General features: G+C 44.9%; 1 protein-coding gene across 2 annotated transcripts in view; it reads left to right on the forward strand.

The window, feature by feature from the left end:
• The window catches only part of fam13c (family with sequence similarity 13 member C), a 98,387-nt gene that overhangs the window by 69,326 nt on the left and 13,666 nt on the right, over positions 1-15,395 (forward strand). For both annotated transcript variants that reach the window (XM_033034341.1, XM_033034340.1), the window contains 3 exons: positions 5,602-5,740; positions 10,989-11,070; positions 15,045-15,247. In XM_033034341.1, the coding sequence (XP_032890232.1) occupies positions 5,602-5,740; positions 10,989-11,070; positions 15,045-15,247 (424 nt within the window). The remainder of the gene's footprint in view (positions 1-5,601; positions 5,741-10,988; positions 11,071-15,044; positions 15,248-15,395) is intronic.

Below are 15,395 nucleotides of genomic sequence, written 5' to 3' on the forward strand. Positions count from 1 at the left end.
ATTCCATTATCATGTATCTATACACTGTAAATGGATCCATTGTAATCATGCATTGTCTTTCTGTTGACTGGTTAGCACACACCAAAAGCTTTTTACTGTACCTCGGTACATGTGACAATAAACTAAACTGAAAGAAAGGGTAGGGATTTTGCATGCACTGCCTGAGGTTGTTGGAGATGTTGCATTAAACTGTTGCATTCAGAAGGGGGTTGGATAGGTACAGGAACAGGAAATATTTGTAAAGCTATGAGGAAAAGGGTGAGTGGAGCAGATTCCAGCTCAGGTTCCAGACCTCCCAGTTCGGACCCAGCCCGATTTACAGATACCTGCAGCCAATCCCCGCTTTATGCAACAGTTTTCCTTCCATGCACCGCGTTCCACACGGGCCACCATGCACCGGAACCAGCAGACCCTTGCCCTGTCTCTCCCGCAGTTCCGGGCCTCGCTCACCCAGACCTGCAATGGACCCCGACTTTACTCCATTCTACGCCAGATCCACGCCCTCAACAAATGCTTACCTGGACGCTCCTAAGGATCACAAGCTTGCCCGCCTCCAGACCGGTCCCTCCACCGACACTCCTCGACTCGACCGCCCGCAGGGGTTCTTTGTACCTTTTCCTACCTCTAGTTTCCCTCTCCCCTGACTCTCAATCTGGGCCAGTTTCCCTCTCCCCTGACTCTCAGTCTGAAGAACCCAGAGCGTCATCTATTCCTTCTCTCCAGAGATGCTGCCTGACCCGTTGAGATACTCCAGCATTTTGTGTCTATCTTTGGAGTGTAGACAGTTGGATTGCTCTTCTCTGCTCCTCTGGTGAGGTCTTAGTTTAGTTTAGAGATACAGCACAGAAACAGCACCTTCGGCCTAACCGAGTCCGCGCCGACCAGGGATCTCCGCACACTTGCACTATCCTACACATGCTGGCAACATTTTACAATTATACCAAGCCAATTAGCCTACAAACCTGTTGGTCTATGGAGTGTGGGAGGAAACCAGAGATCCGGGAGAAAACACATTCAGTTCACGGGGAGTACATACAAACTACGTACAGACAGGTCGGGATTGAACCTAGGTCTCTGGCGCTGTAAGGCAGCAACTCTACCTCTGCGCCACCGTGCCGCCCAACTCCTCCCGTGTTGTGACTGTGTGCAACCTTCTAAAGTACTCACCAGCCATGAGACGTACAGTTCGTCCTTCGAAAACTGAGTCTCTAAAATTGAAGGCTCCCTGATTCTTCCATTTGCCCTTTAGTTAAATGTTATCAAATTCAAGCAAAGACATCTGAGGAATAAATTGAGACTAATTGCCATTAAAACAAAATCTGTGCAACACAAAATAACCACATGTGATCCGTAATTCTCCAATTAAGTTTTATGTTGGTACATGAAAATAGCTTTATCGGTCAAAAATTCCCTTAGTACTCATTAATCTTTTGTTATCTCAGTGCATGAAGATGGTAGGGAACATCTCTAAGCTGCTGAGGCAGCACATCTATCTCTGCATTACTGTAGAAGCACAGACACAGAACATAGAACAATACAGCACAAAAACTGGTGCTTTAGCCAGTGCTGTCTGTGTTTAACATGATGCCAATTTAAACTATTCCCGTCAGCCTGCTCGTGATCTATGCTCCACTTTCTTCTGCCCCCTCGTGTTCTGTCTAAATGCCTCTTAAACATTCCTATTGTGTCTACTTCCACCACCTCTCCTGGCAGCGCATTCCAAGCAACTACCATATTCTGTATTAAAAAAATGTTGGAACATCCCTTCCCATCTGAAACCCTCTAGTGTTTGCAATTTCCACCATGGGATGAAGGCACTAGTCTACCTATGCCTCTCATCATTTTACCTACCTCCATCAGGTTGCTCCTTAAGGGCCTGTCCCACGAGTATGCGACCTGCATGCGGCAAGCGCGACCAAACCGGAAGCGGGGGCCGCGCGGAGGTCGAGTGAGTGACGTGAAGTTCGAGCGAAGTCCGCGGGAAGTTCGCGCGTGACGTACGGCGTCGAGACGCTGCGTGTGCCCGTCGAGGCGGTGCGTGCGGCGTTGAGGCGGCTGCGGGCCGACAGGCCGTTGCCGCGCCGAATCTTTGAACACGGTCAGTTTTTCGGAGCCCCGCGCGATGTCGGGACCAGCTCCGCACAACTCCATACGGCTCCGGCGATCGAAGTGGGACCGGCCCCGCGAGGCCGTACGGCTCAGCGACCACGTTAGGTCGCGCTTGCCGCATGGAGTCGCATGTTCGTGTGACCGGCCCTTAAGCCTCTGGTACCCCAGAGAAAAAATCATCCACGTTTGTCCAATTTCTCCATACAATATCTCTTTACAACATTCTGATGAACCTTCTCTACACCCTTTCCAAATCCTCCACATCCTTCCTGTAATCATAAGGGCAGAAGTGATAGGAGCAGAATTAGGCCATTTGGCTATTCAAGTCTACTCTGCCATTCAATCATGGCTGATCCCTTTCTCTCTCCTCACCCCATACTCCTGCATTCTCCCCATAATCTCTGACACCCTTACTAATCAAGATATGTTTGTAATAGGGTGAACAGAACAGCACACGATACTTCAAATGTGGCCGAGCCAAGGTTTTATGAAGCTGCACCATGACTTCCCAATTTGTTCTATTCTAGGGCCAGGATCTCGAGGTTGTAATCTAGGGACCAGCACTTGTGCTCCATATTGGTGTGTTTATTCCGTGTCTTGTTTAGCTCAGATTGGTTTAGATTAGAGAAACAGGTCCTTCTGCCCACCGAGTTTGCGCCAACCATTGATCCCTGTACAGGGAGAATTTACATTTATACCTAGCCAATTAGCCTACAAACCTTTGGAGTGTGCGAGGAACTGGAGATCCTGGCAAATACTCACGCACGTCACGGGGAAAACATACAGACTCCGTACAGACAAGCGCCCATAGTCGGGATCGAACCTGGGTCCCTGGCGCTGTATGGAATCAACTCTACTGCTGCGGACACGTTTCTAATACAGGTGTTGAATGCTGACTTCCAAGCAACAGTATTGCTGATTCCAATACTCCTGTCAGCCCTGGCACATCTATGCAGCTTCAGTCCAGGTCACTCTATCACTCAAGGCCAGCTTGGTCCGAAACCCTCCGTGTGACACAAACTAACTCTCAGCAATCAGCTTAATCTATTCTTACAGCACACAGAGAGATGAATCCGTTTTACTGTAATCAGCTAATTTGTAACTAAGTTTGCGCCTAATCCACTCCTTTTCCAGGAAACCCATTCATAATCATTCTTACACAACCTCCAGTCTCTTAACTCACGCTGCACCCTGCCTAGAAGAGAGCTGTTGGCATACAGTGAGTTGTTTAGCTTGAAGAAGGCTCCAACCCGAACCGTCGCCCAGAGATGCTGCCTGACTCGCAGAGTTACTCCAGCACTGTGTGTCTTGTTTTTTTTTTTTGTTTTTTTTTTGCAAACCAGCATCTGCAGTTCCTTGTGTCCAGTGAATTTTCTCGTACTTCGATGATGCACTGCGGACATAATCTCACTTCACTTTTCATTCCAAGGACAATATTTTCTCCTCTTGAAAAGGTCACCTGCCTTTCCATTGATGAACAGTTGGACTCTTTCCAACAACACCCTGCTACGTTGGAATGAGTTTCCTTGCAGTGACTCATTTCCCTTTGAGTGGAATTATTGCACATTCAACCCGTTGCGTCTCGGCCAGATCCCTGATGGGAAAATTTGTCAGTCCTGCTCACTTGCTGCTTCAACATTACCTTGTAAATGATTCTCTCTCATGTTGTATTCAATTCCCCTTTGGAGCCAGTCATTGATTCTATCGCTTTCATTTGGTTTTGGGATTGTAACTGTTCCCTGTGCTTAAGAAGAAAAATATGTTTTGCCTTCACGTTCTGTTCTCTGCATACAATTTTGGATCCATGCCCCCGAAACCTTTCACCATCCCTCACTCTATTCCAATTAAACTTAATCACGGTGGTGCAGCGGTGGAGACACTCCCTTACAGCGCTTTCAGCGCCAGAACCCAGGTTCGATCCCGACTACGGGTGCTGTCCGTACGGAGATTGTGCGCTCTTCCTGTGACTGCGTGGGTTTTCTCCGAGATCTTTGGTTTCCTCCCACACTCCAAAGACGTACTGGTTTGTAGGTTAATTGGCTTTCTATAAAAAAATGTAAATTGTCCCTAGTGTGTGTTGGATTGTGTATTAATATGCACGGACTCGGTGGGCCCAAGGGCCTGTTTCAGCACTGCATCTCGAAACTAAAGTAAACCAAACAATGTACTTACTTTTATAAGCCTCGTGCCTTTATCACCTTTATCACTCATTTCCCAAACAAGTGTCTTTTCCTATTTGCTCCAGGATTCATTCTACACAGAGTCTGAAATCAAATGAGACTGTAGGCATTCGGGACGGTGCAAGATGTGCAGCACACGGAAACAGACTCTGATTTTGTTTTTTATTGCAAATAAATCCGGAAACAGCAGTCACATAAAACACTTAAAAAAGGTTTCTCTTGTTCATTTGAATGAATTATTTTTCATACATCGTGAGGAATAAGCCACCGATCCTTTTGAAGTAATTTTGACATCAGAATCATTTGGATGATGTGCCTGTGATTCTTTCTGCTTTGTGAGAAGATCCTTTGGGATGGCTCATAAATGTTAGATGGCTCCATTGCTTTGTCTATAAGCAATGAATTGATGTTAGATTATGCAACGCCATAACCTATTTGCGTTTAATAACTGAAGCCTCACTAAATTTCGAAGCATAAAAGCTTCTTCACTGTCTATAAAACATGACGAAATATTTCCTGTGCTATATTTTAAAATCGGTGGGAAATTAATTCCACTGGAGTTAACTGGAAGGTTCAGGACATCATGTAAAGAATGAAATGGATAAGGTATTTAATATTCAGCACGGGGATTTGATGAAATTGTACATTGTTCAGGAAGCTGAATTTTCTATTTCAATGTGTCGCCTGGAAATGTAGTGGGGCATCTTTATCCATCAGTCCATTTTGTTTTGTGGAAATTAAGGTGACCTATTATTCTCCAGACAGCTAGGAAAGATGATTTGAAAAAAAATGATATTTAAGTCCAACAAAATGGCCGGCACGATGGTGTAGTGGTAGAGCTACTGCCTTACAGCGCCAGAGACCCAGGTTTGATCCTGACCACGGGTGCTGACGGTAAGGAGTTTGCACGTTCTCCCTGTGACCTGCGTGGGCTTTCTCCCAGATCTTTGGTTTCCTCCCACACTCCAAAGATGTACAGGTTTGTGGGTTAATTGGCTTGGTATAAATGTGTACCAAGTGTGTGTATACCCTAGTGTGTGTAGGGTCGTGTTAATGTGCGGGGATCGCTGGTCGGTGGGCCGAAGGGCCTGTTTCCGTGCTGTATCTCTAAACTAAACTAAAAGTATCCCTGCAAAGCTTGTTTACTCTTGGGTACAAGCGTTGTTGAAAAGTTTTTTTTTTTTTGTTTTGTTATGAGGAAATATTTAGAGGAAGCTTTGATAGGAGGAAGATTTAAGCACACATGAAGAATGTTCCAAACCTCCGAACAAGTATGGTTTAAATTTACCCTTCACTTTACTGTTCTCTTCAGGCCGAGAAACTCTTCACTGGTCAATTCCGAAGCTGAAAATGGCCCAGTGTTGGTGATGCAACTGACCAAACAGATCCAGAATTTGAGAAAGAAAATACGAAAATATGAAGAAAAATTTGAGCACGAAAAGAAATATCGGGTACGTGTTTAAAAGAAAATCTGATTTAATAACAATTAGTACATTTCACTTTGAGGCTCTCTAACATATACTCTTAAGGTTTGCTCCACAATTCACTTTTGTAGTTATTCAGTGCCTGAAGTGTTTCCGTGTTTCCGTAGAATCATGTACTTAAAGTGACAGTGAATCAGCAGCCTGGGATTATTAAATTGGTAAATGGTATATGGTATGTGGCATTTTATTTGTCACATGTTTCCTGGTACAGTGAAATTCTTTTTTGTATACAGTTTAGTACAACTATCACTGTACATAAACACTTAGATACATATTAGATAAGCTTCTCAGAGACAGTCCAAGTGTTTAGCAGCGATATACTGAGACTATATACAGTTGCCAGTTTGGCGCCATTTTCAAGTCCCAGTTGTAAATAATGCAGTAGAGCTGCAGAAAGGGATACATCTTCCAAAAATAATTGTATAAATGCATGGTTGGCGAAAAGGTAGTTTCAAAATTGACGCTTCTGATTAAAACATCTCTCTCTGTGACTCTACTGAAAATAAATTGATACATATGGTGATATGCAGAGATGCCGTGGTACAGGGCAAGGCTATTTGGCTTGTTGTGTTATTACTAAGAGCTGTACATTCTCTTCCAATCCTTTAAATTTCTCCCCTTCGAGTATTTATCCAATTCTCTGTTGATTACTATTATTGAATGCCTTCGCTTTCAGGTAGACCTCACCCTTCTACCCATGAAACCATTACCACCACCACTGAAGAAGGGTCTCGACCCAAAACTTCCCCCGTTCCAGAGATGCTGCCTCACCCGCTGAGTTACTCCAGCATTTTGTGTCTACCACCACCAACATCCTTTTTGCCAGTCATCATAAATCCATATCTTCTTGCGATCATCCCTCCTTCAGTTAGCCCTTACAGATTCAGCATCAAACTCTTTCAGGATTTTGAATGCCTTTAGTTGATCTTCCCTTGGCCTGAGAAGAACAAACACAGCTTAACCTTGCCTCTTGGCATCACTGAAGCCACTTGTCCACAGTGGGGTTCCAGATTAAATCTGTACACCCCCTTTTTGACACCTTAACATCATTCCAAATCTTTGAAGTCCAGAATTGCCCACAGGTCTGCAAGCTGGGAGAGTTTATAAAGGTTTAGCACAGCTTCCTTATGCATTTTTAAATTCCAGGCTCCCTTTCAAGCCAGTCTGCCTTGCTGCTCTTCAGCTTTTTCTGCCACTCAGATTTCTCAGTTCATTCGTGAATTTAAAAATTACACCTGATGCAGCACAGAAACAGCCCTTCAGCCCAACTAGTCCTTGCTGACCAAGACGCCCCATCCAGGATAGTCCCACTTGCCGACTGCTGACTCATCCCTATAAACCTTTCCTATCCATCTACTTGTCCAAATACATTTGAAATGTTGTTATTGAACCTGCCTCAACTATGTCATTTGGCAACTCGTTCCATATATCCACTACCCTTTGTGTTAAAATGTGTTCCCTTAGTTTCCTATTAAATCTTTCCCTTTTCACATTAAACCTGTGGCTTCTAGTTCATGATTCTCCAACCCTGGGGGAAAAAGGCTCTGCATTCACCCCATCTATTCCCCTCGTGATTTTATACACCTTTATACGATCGTCCCTCAGCCTCCTGCACTCTGAAGAATAATGTCTTAGCCTGCCCAACCTTTCCCTATAGCTCACTCCCTAAAGTCCTGGCAATATCCTTGTAATCATCTCTGCACTTTTTCCAACTGAAAGGTATCTTTCCTATAGCGGGATGACCATAACCAAACACAATACTCCAAGTGTGGCCTCATAAATGTCATGTGCAACAGAACGACCCAACTTCTATACTCGATTACCTGACTGATGAAAGTGAACATGTTAAAGGGCTTCTTCACTGTCCTACATGCTTGTGATGCCACCTTTAGGGAACTCTCCACATGTATTCTTAGATTCCTCTGCTCTACAACACTCCCCAGGGCCCTACCATTCACCGTGAAAGTCCTGCTTTGGTTTTAGAATCTGCATTTAGACTCAATTTGCTATTCCCCAGCCTCCTTGTCCATCTGATCAAGATACCATTGTAATACCATTGTAAAGAGTTGTGAATCTGTGGAATTACCTGCCACAGAAGGCAGTGGAGACCAATTCACTGGATGTTTTAAAGAGCGAGTGAAGGGCCTGTCCCACTTTGGCCAATTTTTCGGTGACTACAGGTGATTTTTTTGGCGACAATTTTTGCTGTGGCAGGGTGGTGTAGGTTGTCATAGGTGTTGTCGTAGGTTGTCGCCAGATGTTGTAGGTGAATTCCATTAAAGCTAGTCCCTGGCGGTCGCCTAGATAGTCGCCTAAATGGGACAGGCCCATTAGATATAACTCTTAGGGCTAACCAGAATCAATAGATATGGGGAGAAAGCAGGAACTGGGTACTGATTTTGGATGATCAGCCATGACCATATTGAATGGCAGAGCTGGCTCGAAGGGCTGAATGGCCTACTCCTGCATGTATTTTCTATGTTTCTATGTTTAATTCTTGATAACCATCTTCACTGTCTGAGATACCACCTGTTTTAATGTCATCTGCAAAGTTACTAATCGTGCCTTATACGCACTCGCCCAAATCATTAGTGTAGACGACAAGCGCCAATCCTTGAAGCACACAACTAGTCACAGGCCGCCAGTCCGAAAACAATTTATACACTGCAAATGGATTGATTGTAATCATGTGTGGTCTTTCTGCTGACTGGTTAGCACGCAACAAACGCTTTTCACTGTACCTCGGTGTACGTGAGAGTAAGCTAAAGTATAAACTAAAGCGAAACTATGCACTAAACTAAACAATCCCCCACAATCGCCTCTGCTTCCGACCATTAAGCCGATTCTGTATCCAGTCAGCTAGCTCGGCCTGGATCTAATGCGATCTATAACCATATAACCATATAACAATTACAGCACGGAAACAGGCCATCTCGGCCCTACAAGTCCGTGCCGAACAATTTTTTTTTTCCTTAGTCCCACCTGCCTGCACTCATACCATAACCCTCCATTCCCTTCTCATCCATATGCCTATCCAATTTATTCTTAAATGATACCAACGAACCTGCCGCCACCACTTCCACTGGAAGCTCATTCCACACCGCTACCACTCTCTGAGTAAAGAAGTTCCCCCTCATGTTACCCCTAAACTTCTGTCCCTTAATTCTGAAGTCATGTCCTCTGGTTTGAATCTTCCCTATTCTCAAAGGGAAAAGCTTGTTCACATCAACTCTGTCTATCCCTCTCATCATTTTAAAGACCTCTATCAAGTCCCCCCTTAACCTTCTGCGCTCCAGAGAATAAAGACCTAACTTATTCAACCTATCTCTGTAACTTAGTTGTTGAAACCCAGGCAACATTCTAGTAAATCTGACAACATTCTAGTAGATCTAGCCTTGCAGATCTGCCTACTATGCAGACCCTTATCAAAGGCCTTGCTGGTCCACTAAATCGATGGCCCTGTCCTCATCAGCCTTTTTAGTTACTTCTTTAAAAAACTCATTCGGATTCTTAAGACACGATTGCCCACGCACAATATCATGTTGACTATCTCTAATCAACCCGTGCCTTTCCAAATGCATGTATATTTTATCCCTCAGATCTCTCTGGTAGCTGTCCCACCAGAAATGTTAGGCCTACTGATCTATAGTTCCCAAGCACTTCTTTGCAGCCTTTCTGAAATTAAATTAATATAAAAAGTATAATAAGTATAAAATTAGGCACCCTCCAGTTTTCTGGCACCTCACCTGAGCCTATCGATGACTCATATATCTCAGCCAGGGCTCATGCGATTTCCTCTCTAGCCTCCCACAGTGCCCTTGGTTATATTTTAATCTACCTGTTGTGCCCTTCAGTCTAACAGGAAAATACATACCTTTCACCAGGGAGAGCAGCGTAGGTTTACCAGGTTAATTCCCGGGATAGCGGGACTGACATATGATGAAAGAATGGATCGACTGGGCTTTTATTCACTGGAATTTAGAAAGATGAGAGGGGATCTTATAGAAACATATAAAATTCTTCAGGGATTGGAGAGGCTAGATGCGGAAAAATGTTTCCGATGTTGGGGGAGTCCAGAATCAGGGGGTCACAGTTTAAGAATAAGGGGTAGGCCATTTAGGACTGAGATGAAGAAAAACGTTTTCACCCAGAGAGTAGTGAATCTGAGGAATTCTCTGCCACAGAAGGCACTGGAGGCCAATTCACTGGATATATTCATGAGAGTTAGACATAGCTCTCAGGGCTAATGGAATCTAGGGCTATGGGGAGAAAGCAGGAACTGATTTTGGATGATCAGCCATGATCATATTGAATACGGTGCAGGCTCGAAGGGCCGAATGACCTACTCCTGAACCTATTTTCTATGTTTCTCTGTAACTCTACCACACTTTTAAAAGCATCCCACTTGCTGGACGTTCCTTTGCCCGCAAACAACTGCTTTCAATCAACTTTGCAAGTTCCTGTCTAATACCATCGATGCTGTCCTTAACCCAATTATAGAACATTAATTTGTGGACCAACCCTGTCCTTATCCATGACTATTTAAAAGCTAATAGAACAGTGGTCGCTAGTCCAAAGTGTTCACACACTCACTTGCCCTACCCTAAGTGTAATTCAAGCTTTGCCCTGTAAACCTCCCTTTATTTTTTCAACGTGAATCACTTCACATTTGCACCTGCCTTAAATTGTCTACCCACTTACACGTCCCTGTACTCCTGTGGTTTGTTGCAATCCTACTCTTTGGTTAACACATTTCTGAACTCTATGAGAGATTTTTTTTTAAGTCAAGAGAGTTTATTGTCATGTGTCCCAGACAGGACAATGAAATTCTTGCTTTTAGCTGTTTAAGCTTTTAGTTCTCGAGATACAATGGTACACTTTCCCACAAAATGGTGTGTGAAGAGTTAGACTTTCTCAGGCATAGTGCACAGGTGCAAAGGCATCGCTGGGAGACAGTGGGTTCAAATCTTGCTTCCGAAGTGCTGCTCATTTACTGTCGCTGATCATTTTAGCTGAAATTGTCTGTTTACCCCTTACACCACGGTGCGTGTGTGTGTGTGCGAGTGTTCATGTGTGTGTGCGTGTGCGAGTGTTCGCGTGTGTGCGCGCGCGCGTGTTCGTGTGTGTGCGCGCGCGCGTGTTCGTGTGTGTGTGTGTTACATAAGAATAAAGAACTAACCATTTTAAGAATAACTCCCAATTGTTATGTTTTTAGCCCTCCCATAGTGATAAGGTTGGCGATCCCGAGGTCTTGAAGTGGATGAACGATCTAACAAGGGCCCGTAAGCAGTTAAAAGGTACAGAACCTCACTGCCTCATGCGGTTGCATGCAGTTTGTGAAGTAATCACTGTTAGTGGTGAAGTTCAACGCACCAAGTGGCACATCGCCAGGGGCAAGTTTCTAAAGAGGTCTCCGCATTAGGCGGATGGAACATTCCGTTCTTGGAAAATTGTCATTAGTTGCAAATCTTCTAAAAAAAGCCTGAGAAAGCTGACTGGTCTCATGGTGCATGGAAAACAAAGTCGGCTGCGTTATGGGTGGGCGCTGCTGGTACACAGCCGAAATATTCCAGGACAAAGCTGATCAGTTCAGCTGGCAGACAGACCCCAGATTCCTACTGATGATTGTAGCTACGGTTTCTGAATGTGGCGTGCATCACGATCTCTTTATTGAATCGTACATCGTAGAACAAGTCCGTTCATCCGAAGGTGAAATCCGTGAAAGCATAATCCATTCGGTCTAAATTCTTAAGATAGACACAAAATTAGAATTTAATTTAGAATCAAAGGACGCTCTTTTAGGAAGGAGATGAGGAGAATTTTATTTTGTCAGAGGGTGGTGAATCTGTAGAATTCTTTGCCACAGTAGGCTGTGGAGGCCAAGTCAGTGGATATTTTTAAGGCAGAGATAGATAGGTAGATTTTGGATTAGTACAGAGGTTATGGGGAGGAGGCAGGAGAATGGGATTAGGTGGGAGAGATACAATACAATACAATTTATTATCATTTGAGCCTCAGTGAGGCTCAAACGAAATTCCGTTTCCACAGCCATACAAACAAAGACAATTTCCTACAGACATACACACAATTTAATTCACACAAACATCCATCACAGTGGACCCACTGTGATGGAAGGCAAAGTCTTTTCTCTCCCCTGTTCTCCATGTCTCTCCCGATGTCCAAGCCCCAGGCGGGCGATGATATGTCCCACGGCCATTTTAGGCCGTGCCAGGCGATTTACGGCCCCGCTCCCGGTCTAAAAGTCACAGTGTTGGAGCCCCCGGCGGGCGCTGGAATGTCCCACGGCCATGAAGCCGCGCCGGACGATGTACGTCCCCGCTCCGGGTCGTTCCAACCCCGCGACACGGGCTGGAGAAGTCGCGTTGCGGGAGCTCCGGGAAGTGGTCTCTCTCTCCCCTCGGACCAGCGAGCTCCCGATGTCGCAGTCCACCGGACCTGCGGCTGCGTTGCTGGAGCCTCCGAGCCCCAGGAGTCGAGTCGCAGCAGCGAGTCACCACGCTCCGAGGGCGTCCAGCCCCACGATGGTGAGTAGTCCGCAGCTCCGCAGTCTCCCGAGCCCCCGGGTCGTTCAGGTTGGAGGCCGCTCCACGGTGCTAGGCCCCAATGACAACGGAGACCCGACAGGGAAAAGGTCGGGTCTCCCGGACAGGGAGGAGATTTTAAAGTTTCCCCCGCCCCCCACATATACACATTTAAAACCAGTATTAAAAAACACCAACAATACATTTAACTAGACAAAAAATAAATAAAAAAGACAGACAGGCTGTAGGGGCCGCTGCAACGGGTGAGTCACGCCGCCACGGGGAGATCAGCCATGATTGAATGGCGGAGTAGACCTGATGGGCCGAATGGCCTACTTCTGCTCCTAGAACTTATGAACTTATGTTCTTTACAGTTCACCGGGTCACAAAGTTTTGTGACATCTGTAAATGTCAAATATGTGCTTTTAAACCAGTGAAGTATAAATATTGAAGACAGACACAAAAAGCCAGAGTAACTCAGCGGGTCAGGCAGCATCTTTGGATAAAAGGAATAGGTGACGTTTTGGGTCGAGACCCGAAACATCGCCTATTTATTTTCTCCAAAGATGCTCCCTGACCCACTGAGTTACTCTGGCTTTTTGTGTCTGTCTTTGGTTTAAACCTGCATCTGCAGTTCCTCCCCACATGTACTATGTGTATCAATTTATTTTCTGTAGAGTCGGAGGGAGAGATATAGTAATACAAGCTCTCCCGGGGTTTTGAACAGCTCACCTATGAGCACATGCAGAGTGGGAAATGAGCACAAACAGTGTGTGGGAGAGGGTCACAGAAATGTGCGTGACGGGAGAGCAGGCAGGCAGAGCGGGACGTGTGGTCACCAGCCAGCCTCACTGCCTCAGTGAGCGAGTGGCCGAGGCTGGTCAGCGCACCAGGCTCTGCTCAGCTCAACTCAGCCTCTGTTTGGAGTAGTTTGGTGGGGAGAGAACGCATGTGGAAATACCCAGATCCTATCCAGCAGAAGATGCCTGCAGCCACACAACTGTGGGCAGATCCATTCCCCTTCCATCATGCCGTTCTCTGCATGTACTCAGTGCCCATAGATTTGCTGTTCAAAACCCCGGGAGAACCTGTATTACTAAATACTTGATTAGTACGGGTGTCGGAGGTTATGGGGAGAAGGAAGGAGAATGAGGTTTGGAGGGAGAGATAGATCAGCCATGATTGAATGACAGAGAAGACTTGATGGACCGAATGGCCTAATTCTACTCCTATTCCTTTTGACCTTATGACCTAAATCTCTCCCACTGACTGTATATAAAATAAATTGATACATATAGTTAATGTAAGGAAGAACTGCATATGCAGGTTTAAACCAAGGACAGACACAAAATGCTGGAGTAACTCAGCGGGTCAGGCAGCATCTCTGGAGAAAAGGAAGAGGTGACGTTTCGGGTCGAGACCCTTATTCAGACTTGGATTTATAGCTTCGACTTAGGAATCAGAGAACATCAAAAAAGAAAGGTTTGCCCTTATCTGCTCTCTCATTGCATCTCACCGTCGTTCAGAAGCATGAGACAGTGAGCTTGAACCATTTTCTGTCTGCAAGCAGCAAACTCGCTGAAAGATCAGCTGGCCTATTTTTAGCAGCCTTGGCTCTGGGGAGAATGTCAGACGTGAGAGCGGTTGAAATTCTGGCTTGTCTATAAAAAGAATCACTGAGTCATCCGTGCCCACAGGCCAACATCAAATGAGCTGCGGCTCCAATCACGGAGACCGTTCCCAACAGATCTCCAGGAAGCTTTCTGTCGAGGGAGTCCTGAGAGTTTATCAACTTGTGTGATCCTGATTGACTTGTGACCTCTGCTATTTATCCATTATCAACAAATCAAATTTAAGGCAACTTTTTTTTTAAGCAGCATTCAGCAATAAACTCATTTATCGCTATTCAAAGCGCAGGGTATCACATCTCTAAAAATCCCCAAGAGCGAATTGGTTACAACAATAAAGCTTTGTCTGATAATAGGTAGAAACAAAGAACTGCAGATTCTGGTTTATACCGAAGATAGACACAAAGTGTTGGAGTAACTCAGCGAGTCAGGCAGCATCTCTGGAGAAAAAAGATATGTGACGTTTTAAAGAACTGAGATGAAGAAAAACATTTCCACCCAGAGAGTTGTGAATCTGTGGAATTCTCTGCCACAGAAGGCTAGAGGGATAGAGTTAGATGTAGCTCTTCGGGCTAATGGAATCAAGGGATATGGGGAAAGAGCAGGAACGGGGTACTGATTTTGGATGATCAGCCATGATCATATTGCATTTCGATGATCAGCCATGATCATATTGCATTACAAATGCATTTCGTTGTCTCTGTACTGTACACTGACAATGACAATTAAAATTGAATCTGAATCTGAATCTGAATATTGAATGGAGTGTTCAAGAAGGAACTTCAGATGCCGGAAAATCGAAGGTAGACAAAAATGCTGGAGAAACTCAGCGGGTGTGGCAGCATCTATGGAGCGAAGGAAATGGGCAACGTTTCGGGCCGAAACCCTTCTTCAGACTTATTGAATGGAGTGCTGGCTCAAAGGACCGAATGGCCTACTCTTGCACCTATTTTCTATGTTTCTGTATTTTGAGTTGGGATCCTTCAGTCTGAGTTACACCAGTACTTTGGGTCTATCTGATGAACAATTGCCTATGTTAATAGGCACTAGCTGTAAGGTATTATTATTCACTGCTGGCATTTTGTATGCTTGGTCTCGTAGAACTGAAGCTGAAGATCTCTGAGGAGGAGAATAACAGAAGGCACAGGCATCGAAGCAACCTGTTGTCCGTAAACTCCAGACAGGACAAAGAGAATAAACAGCATGAGTTGCAACAGAAGCCAAGTGTTGAGGAGACTGTGCAAATTGTCATGAAAAAATTGAAAGAAAAGCAGGAAATACTTGGCCTTCCGGAAGATGTCAAGGTACCTCGACTTTTAGCGAATGGTTCTGTAATTGAGTAATTTGCAATGAAAGATAGATATTTGAACAGTCTGACCAAAACAATTCAACAATATCTTGCACAGGAAATGACACAAAAGTAACTGAGGTTAGATAAGGTCAACATGCAAA

Source organism: Amblyraja radiata, chromosome 15 (genome assembly GCF_010909765.2).
Source record: "Amblyraja radiata isolate CabotCenter1 chromosome 15, sAmbRad1.1.pri, whole genome shotgun sequence".
In the NCBI taxonomy this organism is placed as follows: Eukaryota; Metazoa; Chordata; class Chondrichthyes; order Rajiformes; family Rajidae; genus Amblyraja; species Amblyraja radiata.